Raw genomic sequence first — 18,615 nt, forward strand, 5'->3', positions numbered from 1 at the left:
AACTGGATCAAAGACCTCAACATAAATCTAGCTATACTGAACCTGATAGAAGACAAACTGGGAAATAGCCTTGAACACATTGGCACAGGAGACAACTTCCTGAATAGAACAATAGTAGCACAGACACTATGTTCCCTTCCCAGGGAGATCTCCTGAGTGGACTGGAAGTGGGTGGGGATGGGAACATGAGGGATCAGGTAGGGGATGGACTAAGGGGGAGAGTGTTGAAAGAGATGCCTGGAAAATGGATGGGCATTTCACAGTTGGGGAGAAACCTGACGAAAGGGAAACTCCCAGGAATCTACAAGTATTTCTGGCTAATATTCATAGCAATGGTGGATACATAGCCTGAACTTGCCATCTCCTGTGACCAGGCAAGATTTCCAGTGGAGGGACTGGGAAACAAACCCAGCCACATAACCTTAGATCTACAGTCTGTCCTGCCTATGGGATGTGCCAGGGTAAGGATGGCACAGAGATTATGGGAGTGCCCAACCAATGACTGGTCCAGCCTCAGGCCCATGGCCATAAGAGTGAGCCCATCCCTGACAATGCCTGGGATTCCAGTATCCAGAGTCTGGACAGACCAGAGACTTAGAGTAGAACCAAACATGGCTAGAAAAAAAGTGTCAACGTAATGTCCTTAGGGTAGAACCAAACATTATTGGCAAAAAAAGAAAAATGTCAATAATGACATTCTGCTATATTCATAGATTGGTTATTACTCCAGTTGTCATCAGAGAAGCTTCATCGAGTAACTTATGGAAACAGATACAGAGACTCACAGCCAAACATTAGGCTCAGGGAATCCTGCTGAAGAAAGGATTGTACGTGCCAAAGGGCTCAAGGACATCATGAAAAAACCTACAAAATCAACTAACCTGGGCCATAGGAGCACACAGAGACTGAACCCACAACCATGGAGCCTTCATAGGACTTGATCTCAGAGTATCCTACTGAAGAAGATGAGGAAGGGTCATATGAACCAGAGGGGCCAAGAAATTATCCAAAAAAAAAAAAAAAAACCCACAGACACAACTAACTGGGCTTATAGAAATCTGCAGAGTTTGAACCAACAACCTAGGAGCACATATAGCATCAACCTAGGCCCTCTGCATATATGTGATAGTTTAGTAGCTTGGTCTTCTTGTGGGACTTCTAACAGTGGGAGCAGGGGCTGTCACTAACACTTTGGCTGGCTCTTAGGAACCTACTCCTCATACTGGGTTGACTTGCCCAGCCTTACTACAAGGGGAAGTGCTTGGTCCTACTTCAACTTGATGAGGTCATGTTTTGCTAATATGCATGGGAGGACTGCCCCTTTCTGAACAGAGAAGGAGTGGATTTGAGAGGTGGGGAAGGGAAGATGGGAGGTGGGGAAGGGAATGGGAACAGAAGAGGGAGGGGAAACTGCAGTCAGGATATAAATATTTTAAATTAATAAATTAAATTAATAAAAAGAATATGAAAAAAAGATCAAAGGGAAACTGGCATTTCATCACCAGAAACTGTTTCATAACTTGGCATTCCTCTATTCTGCTAATAACTCCCTCTCTATACACATAAGTACAAATAAACTGTTATCTAAGTACTCTGTGAAACAAACTAACTTTGTTTTCATCTTTATTTTATAATTAAAGACTTAAAGAATCCAGATAGCAAGGTTAAAGTGTAGGGGCACTACAGATTAGTTATTCTAAATTCAGGATTAATATACTTGAGAAAATTTATGCCAACAAGATTTAAGTGCTTTGCCCATGAATAAGCAACTAGTTAACTGTACACTAAGTCTTGACTTCTGCTATTCCAACCCTGGCACCTCCCACAGAACCATGTCACATAAATAAAGGCAAAAACACCTTTTATAACAGTAGTCACCTCTTCATCTTCTCTTCTATAAAATGTAGCCAATTATTGAAATAGTTTTGTTCATGCCTGTGTGTGTGATTGTGTGTTTTGTATAAGCAAGTATATGCATCTGTTTGCTCATGTGTGTCAGGGTGTGAGAAGGCTGGCCATTCATTGCTGTCATTTTTCAACGGCCCTCCATTTAGTTGTATTTAGTCTCTCACCGGCTTGCCTGGTCTTGACCTTGCCCAGTAGAGGCTAGCCTGTGTAGCCAACGAATTCCAAAGATTCGCTTGTCTCTGCCTCTACAGCACTATAGGATTACTAACATTTTATACTATGCACAGCATTTTTTTTATGTGAGTTCTGCAGATTAAATTTAGGTTCTCATGTTAACAGCACAGCCACTTCACAGACTTATTTATCTACCCCTCATACTCAATGTCTTATTAATATAAATCCATTTAAATAAAAAAATAAATCTGTCCAAGTTCTTATAGCTGAGTTCCTAGCCCTAGGAAAGTACCCACTGCTATTATTTTGTGAAGCACACATAATATTTGGCTATTTTCTAAACACAGATCTCTTTATTCATAGATTAATTCAGCCCTCGATCTTCATCAGAAAAGCTCCTTTGTACAGTGAGCAACAGTTAAAAAAAGACTCAGGAATGGCCGAAGTGTAGAGACTAAGTGCCTATGGCATGCTCAGCCATAAGTAGGACATCTACCACATGTGCCCTCTTCCCAAGGAGACAGAATTTAGGGAAACTGGGAAGAAACAATGTATTCTAAAGATGACAGGGCCATTATATACATAAATACAGGGCAGCTGTGGTTGCTTACATAAGACTTATATAAGATCAAACCAGTCAACATGCCAGTTGGGAAAGAAGATGGCATGGGAAAGGGGCATTGGAGCCCTACCCTAGCTGATCAACTATTGAAAGTTGATAGCTGCTAGGAGAGAAGAGTTGGCTTTCTTTTTTCTTTTTTTTTTTTGTTGTTTTTTTGTTTTGTTTTGTTTGTTTGTTTTATTGTTTTGTTGTTGTTGTTGTTTTCCAAGATAGGGTCCCTCTGTGTAGCTTTGGAGCCTATCCTGGAACTCACTTTGTAGACCAGGCTGGCCTCAAGCTCACAGAGATCCTCTGCCTCTGGAGTGCTGGGATTAAAGGCATGCACCACCACTGCCTGGCGAGTAGTTGGTTTTCTTTAGGGATGTGGTCTCCATTAGTCTGACCATGCTCCTTCAGATGCCCTCACCTCCACCCAACACACACACTCATTGGGGCAGCACTACTTAAACAGAGAAGAAGAGAAGTAACACCTTTCCTTGAAGAATTCAACTTTTTAAATGCAAAAGAACTAGAAAATCATCAATGGAATAGGAAAGTAGAATTGTGACAAGGCTTAGAAAGTAGTTGGAGACAGAATACCACTCACAAGAAATACGTTTGAGAACGTGTCAAAGATGAAATGGGCTACCTCACAAAACAGATTTTTTTTTTCCTGTGAAGAAGCATGGGCTTTGTGTTCACTTCTCACTTGCATCCTAGAGAGTTTCTCCAGCATTTTGTCCTTCAAAATGTGAATCAAAGGCCACCATGATAGCATCGATGTCACTCAGGAGGCATCAGAACTGTGGAAACTCTGTACTTAACATCAGACCTACTAAAGAATGTTTTCCCCAACCCTCTAGAAAACTGGAAGGAACAGTGAAGTGTGGGCATCTCTGCTGAGTGAATAAATAAGTCTCTCATGCCAGGCCAGAGACTCTCTGGGCCTATATGTTGTTAAAATTACCAATAATGATAACATCTACTTGTCTATAATGTTGATTTTATATTGCAAATTTGAGTTTTTAAACAAATAAAAAAATGTATCTGACCATAAGTCTTTGAATAAAATAAACTTATTATAATTAATAAAAGTATAAAATTAAAGATTTAATTTATTTTAAATTAATTTAAAAGATCTGTTTTAATTTAATATATTTATAAAATAAAGCCTCAAATATCTATGCTAAAGCACAGCAAAGTCTCTTTCTTTTTTGAGGGGGGTTGGTTTTGTTTTTTCTAGATAAGATTTCTTTGTGTAGCCCTGGCTGTCTTAGAACTCACTCTCTAGACCAGGCTAACCCCAAACTCACAGAGATCTGCCTGCCTTTGCCTCCTACATGCTGGGATTAAAGGTGTGCACCATCACCACCCAGTCAGCAAAGTCTTTTTAAAGTAAATTTTTATTTATTGCATGATTTTGTTATTATTCTTAAATCATATACTTTTATTTGTGACTTTCTCCAGATGTGTATCTTTTTATATTTCAAGATTAAAAATAACATATATGTGTTTATATATAAATAAAAGTAATTAAAATTGCTGCTAAGAGCCGTGTGGTGGTGGTGCACACCTTTAATCCAAGCACTTGGGAGGCAGATCCAGACCGATCTCTGAGTTCTAGGCCAGCCTGGTATACAGAGCGAGATCCAGGAAAAGCACAAAGCTGCACAGGGAAACCCTGTCTCCAAAAAAAAAATAAATAAATAAAAATAAAAATTGTTGCTAATATACTCAAGGCTTCATAGGAACTATAACTGCTTTAAAATTAGCTATACAGATAAGAAATATACATACAAAATTACTTCATAAAGCCATGCCCCAAACAAGAAACACAAGTAACTTCTACTTCTTAACAAAGAATAATATTAAAATTCTACTACATACCTTCTATGTTTTTTAAGCCATAATTTTTCCATGTAGGACAGACTGTCTTCTGTAAATTCAATATTTATTGGTTCTGTCCAAATTTTCAAATTAGTTTGTACCTCACATTCTTCCACTGAGTCTATAAAAATAAACACTGCACATAATTAATGTAGCCATGCCTATGAATTATCATATCTTTTCTTTAGATAGCCAGTTGTTTGTGGAGATCAGTTCTTTGGTACCCGTCCCTAAAAGTATAGTAATACTATGTTATGAAAAATGATAGTAATATAATATCAAGTCTAAGACATAAATAATGCTAAAGGGTTTCTAAAACTTTGGTTTAATAAGTGGTTCTGTGGACAATATCTTTAGAATCCCTTGAAACAAAGGGATCTTATAAGTCTAAAGCTTTTTAAAAGCAACATTTTCTTAAATGAGGATGATAAACACAGTCACTGTACATTCCATATGCACAGCAGACACATGTACAAACTAAGGTGTATATTGCAGCCACTTCTCATAATATTTCCACATTATGGGTAATAGAAAATAAGTAATTCATAATGAATTATATCTTATTCAGAATGAGGAGAATATCGATCCCCACAAACTTTTTACTTTGAAGTCATATTCACCCAAATGCTATTATTTCTGAAGTACCACAAACTACAGAATTACTCAGAGCTATTTGAAAGTGATGTAACTTCCGAGGGAAGGGAGCCAATAATTCTGGGATTGTCAGCTTTCCCGATCTCCGGATACATCCAGTCTCACTCTCTAGCTTGCAACATCCCCCAGGATAAAATGCTAGAGAGAAATAAGAAAAGGAAGTGGTAAAGATTTTTAGGGATTCTCACACTTAGCTGGTCCTAACCTCATAGTGCAGACTCTAGCGGTTAGCGGCCAGGAACAGGCAAATGACAGTAACTGAACTCGCCAAAAGAATAGAGTTACTCAACTTCTGTCCTCCCAAGAGTGTTGTAGTATTGAGGAAATGAGAGAAGAAATCTTGACAGTAACAACTAGAATCTAATAAATGAAAGGAGCAAAAGAATCAAGAATTAATCTGTATTGTGAATATGAACATACGATAGGAGGGGCAGGAGAGATGTGTGTGTGTGTGTGTGTGTGTGTGTGTGTGTGTGTGTGTGCGCGCGCGCGCGTGTGCACACAACAAGAATTGAGACAGAAAAGCTGGAGGGAGAAAGAAGGAAGGGAGCACGTAGGTTAGTTCTTTTCAGAGAGAAGAATCACTGTGCTTGAGAAAGGACTCCCAAATCTGAAAAAAAGAACTGGAGGGTTAAAGCACGTAGCATGTGGTTCGCTCTTCTCCACTCACCTGTGCCCCAATCTCAGGAAATAAAGATGAGACCTGGCCTGGCTTATCAGTTAAGAGGTCAAGTACAAGGGCAGGAAGCACCACCTCCCTAGGGCTCTACAGCCCAAGATCATGGGCGGAGCAAATACCACTACAGTCAGTGTCTTTGATAACTGCAGTTAATGACAAACACGTGATTGCTGGGAGAAGAATCTTTAGCTAAGTGTGCACTCAGCAAGATACTCGGTTTAAAATCATTCACTCTAGGCCGGGCAGTGGTGGCGCATGCCTGTAATCCCAGCACTCGGGAGGCAGAGGCAGTCGGGTCTTTGTGAGTTTGAGGCCAGCCTGATCTCCAAAGCGAGTTCCAGGAAAGGCGCAAAGCTACACAGAGAAACCCTGTCTTACAAAAAACAAAAAATCATTCACTTTAGTCAGTTCGAAGACATCCAGCAGAATGATGAGGTGTGCTTCCTCAAGGCAAGGCCTCATGAGCTGTCACTTGGGCTTTGCTTGCCTTGTTTCTGGCTAAGCAGCCTCCTTTTCTAGGAATTTGTCCAACATCCACCTCATTGATATCATGGCATTTTTTTTTTTTACCCCACAGCACAAAAGTCTAAAAGTAAATGAATGCCTGAAGCATTTGAGAGTCACTCAGCAGAACAGAGGCGACGAAGCCAAACAAGCCAATGGGAACATCTCAGCAAGAGAGCTCAGAAAGAAAAGGGCATGGGCTCCCATAACAGCCCAGGGCCAACAAAAACCCCTAAAGGAGTCTGTGGATGACTAGAATGAATTAAGGTGGAAATCAGTGACCAAAAGCGCTGCAGAACCTGGACATTCAAAGCAAACTGACATTGATGCACCAAATGGCCAGTAAACACAAGCATATTTAATGTAATTTGTAATAAAAGGTATACATATTAAGCATAGTATTTATCTCCTTTTTTAAGCAAAATTGTAAGTATCTGAAAATATTAAGGGTTGGTGATAAGGGGAACAACATAAACTCTTACACACTTCAGATGGAGTACAAACTATTGGAAGTACTTTTCTGACTGGCTTGGGTTTGTCTAGTTTAGTGGAGGACATACATTCCTAATAACAGAGCTGTTCTACTCTCAAGTATTGGCATCCCTGGAAGTATGTGAAGGTTGAACTGCAAGACCTGTACAAGAAAATATATGGTATTATTGTTTAGCATGGTCAATATGAGAAATGTCCCAAACAATAATTAACATTTAAATTGAGAAATGGTGGCATATTCACATAAGAAGAGATTAGTAAACATTTAAAATAGGTGAATAATAATCATACACATTTTCATGCATAAAATGTGGCACATGGTAAGAACATTGAATTCCATGGATGTAGCTGCACTTTTCTCATAGTAAAATTACCTTGATATGAAGCAGTTTCCTGAGGATACCATAGTGATAAATAAGGCTTACAAAGAACATACACTGTAGGCAGCATAAGCAAATCTAAATCACTGCAGTTTTGATGATAAAAAATGTTTAGTATAACCATTCTTACTGTGAGAGAGTTGTTTCCTGCTCAATTAGCCTCATGACATCCATCTAATGGCCAATCAATGTCTATGAGTAGATTCAGGGAAACAAATGTGTTGCAGACTATACAATGCTATAAAGCCTGAGAGAGATAATCTAAGTCTGGAATTAGAGAGTGAAGGGACATCCTAACCCTGCCACATGAACTATAGCACTATTTCTGATTATATCTAGTAACATAAAAAGAAAAAAAAATATTTATTTTGTCAAGGATCAGCACTCTAGAGCTTGTAGTCCAAATCTGACCTTATCATTTTCCTGTGACCGAATTTCTGTGTTCGTAAATAGAAGGTTTTATGGCAACACAGTACACTCATTGATTTGTCTGTTGTCTATGACCTCTTTCATACTCTATTCACAAGGTTGACTAGCTGAACTTGCTTACAGCAATTGTTTATGAAGCTCTGTGGCAGGAGGGCTTCTCTTCAGTTACAAATAGTGTGGTACTTTTTTTAGTAAAGATACAGAATCTAAAAAGCAACTGTGGTTAGTATGATAGCTTCATGAAGGTTTAGTCACCCTCTGAACATTGCCTTTTGCACTGAATAAGCATTGATTACAACTTTGTTCATAATCCCCGAAAACATAGTTGCTTTGGGCATTTCATTTTAGTATATAAAAGCTTTGGGAAGCGAGGAAATTCTGGGATATTCTACTTGTGTACTAATGTATCAACTTTTATATCACCTCTAAAATTTAAAATGCAAGATTCTTTCAATCAATGTTTATGCATAAAGAAATAAGGAAATATTTCCAATGCACCCAGTATGAAAAAGAATTAAAACAAGGCTACATCTTTTACTTCATGTGTAATAAACCATTATAAACTGAAAGATGGTCCTGCCTCAACTTGATATGCCAAACTTTGTTGACTCTCCATGGGAGACCTTACCCTCTATAAGGAGTAGGTGAAGAGTAAGGTTGGGGAGGGGAAGGGGGTAGTGGAAGGAGGGGAGAGATAGAGGGGGACCTGTGGTTACTTTGTAAAATGAAAAAAAAAAAAAACTTAAAAATAAACACAAAACACTGGAAGTGGGAATTTAAGTATGTTTTTGAAGTTCTGGGCATTGTCTTTTCTTCATTGCATATCCTTGTTACAGTCTCCTCATACAGAGACTATCTTAGGGTCTGTGATGAACCAAAAACAATCTACAAAAGAAAGTGTTTATTTTACTTACACTTTACTATTCAGCACTGAAGGAAGTCAGGGCAAGAACTCAAATAGGGCAAGAACCAGGAAGCACAAACTGATATAAGAGACCATGAATAAATGCTACTTAGACATTTGCTCCTTACGGCGTGCTCAGACTTCTGTCTTGTAGAACCATCTTAGAGTGCCCGCACTCACACTAGGCTGGGCCTTCCTACATCAGTAACTGCAGTGGGATGTCTTTCTGTATGCTGTGAATATGTGTTGCTCTGATTGGTTGATTAATAAAGCTGCATTGGCCTATGGCAAAGCAGCTCAGAGGCAGGCAGGGAATCCAAGCAGACAGACAGGAAGAGAAATGAGAGGCAGAGAGATGCCAGCCTGCCACCCAAGGAACAACATGCCAACATACCAGTAAAGCCATATTACAAGTGGCAAAACATAGATTAATAGAAGTGGGTTAATTTAAGATATAAGAGCTAGCTAGCAAGGAGTTTGAGCCATAGGCTGTCCAGTTCTTAATTACATAAGCCTCTGTGTGTTTACTTGTCTGAACAACTGTGGGATGGGCGGGACACAGGAAAACTTCTGACTACAAATAACTAATTAAGAAAATGCCCTGTAGAGTTGCCTTGCAGCCCAATTGTAATGGAGGTATTTGCTCAACTGAGGTTTGTTCGTCTCAAATGATTCTCGCTTTTGTGAAATTGACACAAAAACTAGCCAGTACGTTTGTGTGAATATGTTATAAAGAAACCCATTATTTTATATGTGAACCAAAAATTCAAAAAAAAAAAAAAAAAAAAAAAAAAAAACCAGTAAAGAGACTTTTTTTAAAGGAAAGAAAAAATGTTGCAAACAAAAATCTGTCCTTCCTATGAGGATCACTGTGGTCATATATTCAACCTGTCAGTTATGGTTCAGGGTTTACGTGGAAACATTGCTCTCACACCCTCTCTGTTCACAGTGCTGCTTTTGGAGGCTGTGCAATTTGTGGAGATTGAGGGCTCACTGGAAGAAGTAAGTCTCTTGGAGGCATACTATGAGGTGTGTAGCAGTATTCTACTTTCTGTCTTATCTCTGCTATCTGTTAAAGTGACTTAAGAACTGAGGAGTCCAGCCATCTGCCCTTATGGCCTTGAAGCCACCTGCTGCTGTATTCCCCTATCTTGATGGGCTGTATCATCTCCAGCTGTGAGCCAAAACAAATTGTTCCTCCTTCAGGTGACTCTGCCAGAGATTTGGTCACACTGAAAAGAAATGTTCTTGATCTAATACATATAAAGAGTCACTTGCTTTCCTGCCACACAGACTCCCCCACCTGATATACTGCAACAGCAGATCTAAAATGCAATTGTTTTCTAACAACTGCTTCCTTTCAGGAAAAGAAAAGCTGAGACTTCAATGCTCCATTCATCTGATGACTTGAATTTACATAGAAAACCAAAGTAAACATCCCTTATGGTCAATCCATTCTTTATAAATATTAAATAACTCACCACGGACTGCCTAGTGTTTACACAAAGCTCCCTTGAGAACCTGTAGCAAATTGCTCTTTACTGTTTTTAAGCATTGCATTTGTGTTGCCAGGAGTGGAAAGAAATGAAGATTGCTTTCTTCTGTTATATGAAGGTTTGAACAATGCCCATACCTGGTTTTGTTGCATGTGAGTTCTGCTGTTTGTTTTCCTCCTGATGTCCAGCTCTCCACTGATTTAAGGCTTCCCGAAAGGACTGGGCAGATGCTTCTTCATCAAAAGGTGTTTCACACAAGGGCTTGTATTTTGAATATGCACCTTCTCCTCCTTCTGCTGTTCTAGTTTCTACCTAACCAGTTAAAAATGTAGCGAAGTGTGTTTATTAAATTTTCTGTATCTTATAAGAAAAGCATGAAAAGCGGAGATATTTAATTCATAAGAGTATGATTTTGTGTAATATTCGTTTAAATGTTTTATTGTTTTCTTTAAAACTCCATTGGTAGTTATGAATTGTCTGCTCTGAAGTTAATAATGTAGGAGCCTATAAAGCTGATGACTTTCTCCATTTTATCTCTCCCTGCCTTACAGCTTTTCCAGCTATGTATACACTATCCATCCTTTCCCCTCCCCCAATTACAACCTTCCCACATTAGAGCAGATTTTGTGTTTAGGAGGTAGGGTCTAATTCTCTATGTAGCCAAGACTGGTCTCAAATTTGAGATATCCCTACTGTGATCTCCTAAGTTATGGGACTATACCAGTTAATATGAGTATAAATGTGTAAATGTGTGTGTGTGTGTGTGTGTGTGTGTGTGTGTCATTTTATGTGTTCAAATATAAATCCCTTGCTCTCAGTACGTTCAAAACCTTTGGATTCTTTGAAATTCAAAGTTTCTCTTGGGACCTAAAAATACTTTCTCCTTCCTTGTCCTATAATGTCATCTCCTGTATCATTCACCTGTTCGAGCTACACTCACAATCTGGGAGAAGTGAGAAACATCAGGTAAATTTCCTCTTCAGGGCCCTGTGCATGTTGTGACTCCTTCCTATAGCTTTACACAGCCACATTCTTCAGGACACTCATTTCTCAAGTATCACCATCCTGGACTGTTCTCTGATGGGGATAATGAAGATTCCTAACTCCTCTGTGCTCTCTTCATTTATTTTTCTTTCCTATCACTTATTTTTTAGTCAGCTTATTCTATAGACACTATTAGACTAAATCAGCTGGTTATATTGCTTTTGTCTTTTCATTAAGTGCAAAATATAGTACATGGGTAAAAGAGTTGGTTCCCCTAACAAGTGAGTAGAATGATAAATCAAATTCATCAATGTATAGGAAGCAATGCTACCCAAAGTGCTGAGTCTTTGAGAACGTAGATAACCTTGATGAACTTTTAGCAAAATTAACTACAAGATGAGAGAAGATTCAAATTAATAAAGTTAATGATGAAAGGGGAGACATAACAACAGATTTCTGTGGTGGTATTGTGTTCCCCAAAATATTGTGCACTCTAATAAACTTATCTGGGATCAGAGACAGAACAGCCACAATATTAAACATAGAGGATAGGCAGTGGTAGCACATGCCTTTAATCCTAGCATTCCAGAGGCAGAAATCCATCTGTTCAAGGATACAGCCAAGCTTGGTGACTCATGCCTTTAATCCCAGAAAGGAAGACTTTAATCCCAGGGATTGATAACAGAAAGCAGAAAGGTATATAAGGTGTGAAAACCAGGAACTAGAAGCATTTGCCTGGTTAAGCATTTAGGCTTTTGAGCAAAGGTTCAGCTGAGACCCATTCTGGATGAGGACTCAGAGTCTTCCAGTCTGAAGAAACAAGATCAGCTGAGGAACTGGCAAGGAGAGGTAGCTGTGGCTTGTTCTGCTTCTCTGATCTTCCAGCGGGGTCACCCCAATAACTGGCCTCAGGTTTCATTTTATTAATAAGACCTGTTAAGATTCCTGCTACAAATTTCTCTGAGGAAATCCATAGATAACCTGTACTTTACCAAATTAGAAACTCTAAAAGAAATAGATAATTTTATTGATATATACAACCTTACAAAGTCAAATCAAGACCAAATAAGTGATTTAAACAGAACCCACATGCCCACAGTGAAATAGAAGAAATAATTAAAAGTTTCCCAACCCAGAAGAAGCCCAAGGCCAAATAGATTCAGAACAGAGTTCTATCAGACTTTCAAAAAGTAATTAAGGCTAATACTCCTCAAATTATTTCAAACATAGAAACAAAGAGAAAGCTGTCAAATTCTTTTGATGAGACCACAACTACTTCCATACCTGGACTACATAAAGGCACAACAAAGAAAGATAATCACAGATCAATTTCTCTTACAAACATAGATGTGAAAGTTCTCAATAAAATACTTAAAATTTAATGCAAGACCCCGTATAAAATGATCGTTCACCATGATTAAGAAGGCTTCATTTCAGAGATGCAGGAATGGTTCAACCTATGTAAATTGATCAGTGTAATCCTTTACTTTAGCAGACTGAAAGACAAAGACCTGATCATCTCATTAGATTCAGAAAAAGTGACAAAATCCAATACCCTTTATGATAATAAACTTGGAGAGACTAGGAATAAAAATGACATACCTCAGCATAATAAAGGCAAACCAAAACCAACATCAACCTAAGCAGAAAAAACTTGAAGCATTTCCCCTAAAATCAGGATAAAGAAAAGGTTGGCCACTCTCTCCATACTTAGTTTAGTACTTGATCTCTCTTGGAAGTCACTCTGTAGACCAGGCTGATCTCAAACTCAAGAGACTGCCTGCCTCTGCCTCTCAAGTGCTGGGATTAACAGCCTGCATTCCTACTGCCCAGTGTAATAGGATTTTATAGATGAATGCTCCTAAAATTTCCCCGGTGAAAATTCTACAACTGACAAGCACTTTTAGCAAAGTAGTTAGGTTTAAAAAAAATACATTGACACAGGAAAATCTATAGTTTCCAATATGTGAATCACAAGCAGTCTGAGAAAGAAATCAGAGAAGGGGAGGGAGGAAGGGAGGAAGGAAAGAAGGAAAATAAAATTTGGGGTAATTCTAAAAAAAAAGCAAAAGATTTGTATAATAACTCTTAGGCACTAAAGATGATATCAGAAAGGGAAAGATCACCTATTCTCGTGAATCAGTTATATATATAAACTGTTCTTCCTATTAAAAGCAATCTACAGATTTAAAGCAATCCCCATCAAAATTCCAACACAATTCTTCCACAGAAATTGAAAGAAAAGCTTCAGCTCCATATGGAAACATACACACACACACACACACACACACACACACACACACACACACGAAAAATAAACAAGGATATTAAAACACTCTGAATAATAAAAGTACTGCTACAGGTATTACCATCAAAGATTTCAAGTTGTACTACAGAGCTATAGGAATAAAAGCAACATGGCAATGGCTTAAAAACATACACACTGATTAACTGATTAATAAAATTAAACGGAGGACACAATAACTACACACACCTAGGACACTTAATTTTTTCAATGAAGAAATTAGAAACACACACTGAAAAAAGGACAGAATCTTCACAAATGGTGTTGGTCAAGCCTAATGGCTGCAAGTAAAAGAGTCCAAATTGGTCTATATTTATTATTATGCAAAAAATTAACTCCAAATGGATCAAGGACCTCCACATAAGGGCAGATGCCTGAATCTGATAGAAGAGAAAGTAAAAATAGTCTTGCAGTCATTAGCACATGGCATGACTCTGAACAAGACACCAATGAATAGCACAGGCACTGAGACCAAGAATTAGTAAGTGGAACCTAGTGAAAATAAAAAGTTTCTGGGGTTGGGGATTTAGCTCAGTGGTAGAGTACTCGCCTAGCAAGCACAAGGCCCTGGGTTCGATCCTCAGCTCAAAAAAAATGTTTCTGTATGGCAAAACAAACAAACAAACAAACCCAATATCAGTCAAACAAATGGGCAGGCTGCAGAATAGGAAAGATTTTTATCAATCACACATCCTATAGAAGGCCAGTGTCTAAAACGTATAAAGTACTAAAAAATTGGACATCAAGAAAAAGAATAACCCAAATTAAAAATAGAGTTTTGACATTAATAGGGTTCTGCTTAATAGAGAGCTCTTAAGAGATAAAACACAAAACACTGAGAAAACCTTCAATATTCAACATCCTTAGTCTTCACGGAAATGTAAATCCAAACTACTTTGAGATTTCAGGTTACAAAAGTCAGAATGGTTAATATCAATAAAGCAAATGACAGTTCATGCTAGTGAGGATGTGGGGAAGGCAAACACAAGTTCATTGCTGGTGGGAGTGAAACTTGTACAGCCACTCTGGGAATCAGTGTGGCATTTCCTCAGGAAGCTTGTAGTTAATCTACCTCAAGAATCAGCTATAGCACTCTTGGGCAGATACCTAAAGTATGCTTCATCCTAATATAGACATACTTGGTTCGACCATGTTCATTGCTGCACTATTCATAACAGTCATAAATTGGAAACACTGTAGATGCCCATCGATAGATAAATGAATAATAAAAGTGGATTACATTAATATTAACACAATGGAATATTACTCAGCTGTTAAATAAAAAGAATCATGAAATTTGTAGGTAAAAGAATGGGGCCAAAAAAAGGGGGGACTAGAAAAAAACTCATTCTGAGTGAAATGACCCAAATCAAAAAGGACAAACATGGTATGAATCTCTTACATTTGGATGCTATCTTGTGAGCCTTCAGTAAACATGCTAGTATCTGTACAACCACAGAGGCTAGATATTGAAGAAAGGACTAGGGGAGAGGGAAGGAAATCATAAGATGTGAGAAGAAGGATACATTTCTGAGAAATGGGGAGTGGCTAGAAATGGAAAATTAAATGGCGGGGAGGAAGGGAGAGCCTGACAACACTAAGAACCATTTGAGGTGTCATATGGAAACCTACTATAGTAAAAGCATCTTAAAATACATAGGTACACAAATGAAATCTAAATGGAATCACCAAATAACAGAGAGACAAAACCCCAACTGGATCTCTTCTGCCACCAAGTTAAACCTCCAGTGCTAAGAATTGATTACATCTAATTGGATTGTTAGCCCAAAGAGCCTCATGGAAATTCCTGATGAAGTCAGTCTTTTGCCAAGTTAATTGGTAGCTCTACACAGACTTCTGTTGGGCATAATCATTTCCATTAGATTTTCATTTCCAAGCATACTGTTTTGTCTCCCAATTCTTGACATTTTCTTTTCTTTTTCTTTTTTATTGTTTGTCTGTTTGCTGTTTTATTCTGGTTTACTTATTTGTTTAATTACCCTGCACATTTTCTAAATGGACGAAGAACAAAGACATGTAATTGCATATGGCAGAAGGTATAAAGGAGCTGGGAAACTATGATCAAGATATACTGTGTGAGGAAAGAAAAACAAAAGTCTATGATCTAGATAAAATAGCATATGCTATTTTTCCTATATATCGTACTATAATTTTGAGGATGAAACTCATTCAGTAATAGTTCACAGTACATCTTTGGCAGATCTGTGAGAAAAAAAATACGTGAAAATGTGCCTACTTTCTTGAAAAGTTGCTCATAGATCCTGTGTAGGAGTTCATGCTGAAATAGAACACTTATGTACATGAATTTGAAACTTGAGACTTCAGTTCAACCTAAACTTCATCAAGTAACAAAGCTTTGTGACTAATCGAGTAACCCATAGTCTTTGAGCTATTGGGAAAAAAATGAGTACCACATATGGGAAAGAGGATTACAATGTCAGCCAGAAGGTAGAATTTGTTTCTTGCTAAAGATGCAATTAAAAGTGATTCTTTCTCTGCAAATATTCCACTTTGGGGAGTTTTTTCTCACTTTTCCTCAATAAGTGTGCTATGTTCAATCAATTAAAAAAAATAATGTGAATCTATTCCACATATTTATCCATATACGTGTGTGTATGTGTGTAGATAAAAATATGTAGCACTTTGTGTGATCAATAGTTAATCCAAATAACTGCCAGATTTTGGTATTCATCTCCCTTTATACACAGCTGAAATTGTCTAAAGCCTTTGTATTTTGAGCATGTGGAAATTATAATGAATACAAAACTGTTACATTTTATCCTAGGTTTTATTTTAATGTTTTTATCCAGCATTCATACAATTCCTGACATGGTCAAATGTTCAGAAGTTCATATTTTCAAAAAAATTTCATTTAAAAGAAAATTTTCAATGGACTGTAGGTAACCTTAAGATTATTTTCATAGTCTACATATATCCAGTTACTAAAACAATTAAATACTGACTAACAGCATTGTAAAGTAATGTCCCCAAATGTGCATGCATCTCTGGTAAGGAACAGGAATGTCAGTCACCATATGTAGGACAGGAAATATCCTACTTCGTCATCCTCTGTTTACCTCAGAGCTGTTCTCCTGAAGGAGGAGGGCTTTGGGTTTCTTCTGACATTTGCAGGATGCTTCTGTAGAAGTAGTCCCCTCATTAGGTGGATTTGCTTCCTTTATAAACTGATGAGCAACATCTAACACATTGGATAAGATTTGAGATTTTGCCTATCAAAACAAGGAAGAGTGGGGTCAAGAAGTTTAATACAAGGGCGTAAGTAGTTCACAAACAAGTTTTTAGTGTTCTATGACTCACTAAGTACAATAAAATGTAATTGTTATTTAAAATAAAAACTGCCAACCTCTGTTTTTTATCATTTATTTGTGATCATAATATAATTATATTATTTCCTCATACTCTCCCTTTCAAACCTTCCCATACACCCCTCCTTGCTCTCTTTCAAATACATGTCATTTTTTCACTTAATGTTATCACAGGAGGACAAGTATGTCCACATACATTTAATTTCCTAAACATACCCTGCTCAGTCTGTATGTTTCTTGGATATATGTTGATTTCTTCCTTAGTTGCCTGTATTTCTTTATGCATTATTGAGGCCTAATGGACTTGCCCCCACAACATGCACTTTGACATGTCTGTTGTTATTCTTTGTTCAGCTAATTTTTTTGGCAATCATGTTTGTGAGACTTTATGGCTGCAGCTTTTAAAATTACTAGGAAAAATAATCCCACAGCAAACTCTCAGTACCTCTGGCTCTTTCATCCTTTCAGCCCCCTCTTCCTCAAGTATGGAAGTTTTGTAAGTGTATTTGCTGGGACTAAACTTCACACTTCTACATTTTGATTGGTTATCAGTTTTTTGTAATGGTCCCTGTCAGTTGAAAGAGAATTTTCCTTAATGTGATGTGAAGACTATGCTTACCTGTAGGTAGAGGGTGCTGAACAAATATTTAAAGTATAGTTAGGAAAAATGCTGGCTTAGTAACATGGTGATTATAGGTTATAAATTCACTAGCCTTGAGAAGTTGAGTAGGATTTTTTTTTCTGGTGTGTTGGGGGGGGGCTTGTTTTGCTTTGTTTTGGTTTTTTTGTGGTTTTTTTGTTTTGTTTTGTTTTGTTTTGTTTTAGGTTTTTCTAGACAGGGTTTCTCTGTGTAGCTTTGAGCCTTTCCTGGAACTCACTCTGTAGCCCAGGCTGTCCTCCTGAGTACAGGGATTAAAGGCATGCACCACCACCACCCAGCTTGGGTAGGATTATAGTACCAGGCACAATTTCCCTTTTGATTGGCAGGTCTTATGTCCAATTAGAGAGCTGTTATTATTGGCAATATATGGGTGCCACCTTAGTGTTATTGTGCCATGTTGGTAGTTATTGGGGTTCGTGGACACTACAGGTAGGAAGAACTGTTTCCCTCCTTTGGAAGCTTATATGGTTGCTTCTGATATCAACCATCCTAACAGTGGCAGCCATCTACTGAGGGCAATATTTAGGACTCCTACTTTTCTTAGTATCTTTAAAGTAGTATATTATTTAGTCCTCAAGGAAACTCTAAAATGTAAGTTTTTGGGTTTTCTTTGTTTGTTTGTTTGTTTTTGTTTTTTGTTTTGTTTTTTCCTGTTTCTAGCATAAAGTAACTCCAGATCAGAAAGATTAAATAACTAGCCTTTGGTCACATAGTCAATGGGAAGCAGAGCAGGGAGATATGTAAATCTAAAGATTCACAGCCTTTCCACAATGCTGCCCTCAAATAGTATGCTGTGTTACTATATATATTTAGTGGTCAAAAAAGAAACCAAAAACAGAAGAAAAACCCTAAATACATCATATATGTTAGGATCCTAGATGTGTTGTAATGAGTTTTCCTTTGTAACAACACATCTTTTTGTTTGTTTTTTTGTTTTTGTTTGTTTTGGGAGCTGAGGATCGAACCCAGGGCCTTGCGCTTGCTAGGCAAGCACTCTATCACTGAGCTAAATCCCCAACCTGTCTTTAAGTATAGCTGAAAGGGTTGGGGATCTAGCTAAGTGGTAGAGTGCTTGCCTAGCAAGTGCAAGGCCCTGGGTTCGATCCTCAGCTCTGAAAAAAAAAAGTATAGCTGAAGTTTTCTCAGGTCCCACCAGGACCTGGCAGTCCCATGGCCCACTTATAAAATAATCACTCAGAAACTTATATTA

At 37.9% G+C, this 18,615-nt stretch overlaps 1 protein-coding gene across 1 annotated transcript in view; it reads right to left on the reverse strand.

Moving 5' to 3' along the window:
• Zbbx (zinc finger B-box domain containing) overlaps nt 1-18,615 on the reverse strand; it is a 104,479-nt gene that overhangs the window by 38,509 nt on the left and 47,355 nt on the right. Inside the window, exons 8-10 of the mRNA XM_036191322.1 lie at nt 16,496-16,648; nt 10,246-10,420; nt 4,571-4,706 (exon numbers count right to left, since the gene is read on the reverse strand). Coding sequence (XP_036047215.1) covers nt 4,571-4,706; nt 10,246-10,420; nt 16,496-16,648 — 464 coding nt within the window. The remainder of the gene's footprint in view (nt 1-4,570; nt 4,707-10,245; nt 10,421-16,495; nt 16,649-18,615) is intronic.

This window comes from Onychomys torridus, chromosome 6 (genome assembly GCF_903995425.1).
Source record: "Onychomys torridus chromosome 6, mOncTor1.1, whole genome shotgun sequence".
In the NCBI taxonomy this organism is placed as follows: Eukaryota; Metazoa; Chordata; class Mammalia; order Rodentia; family Cricetidae; genus Onychomys; species Onychomys torridus.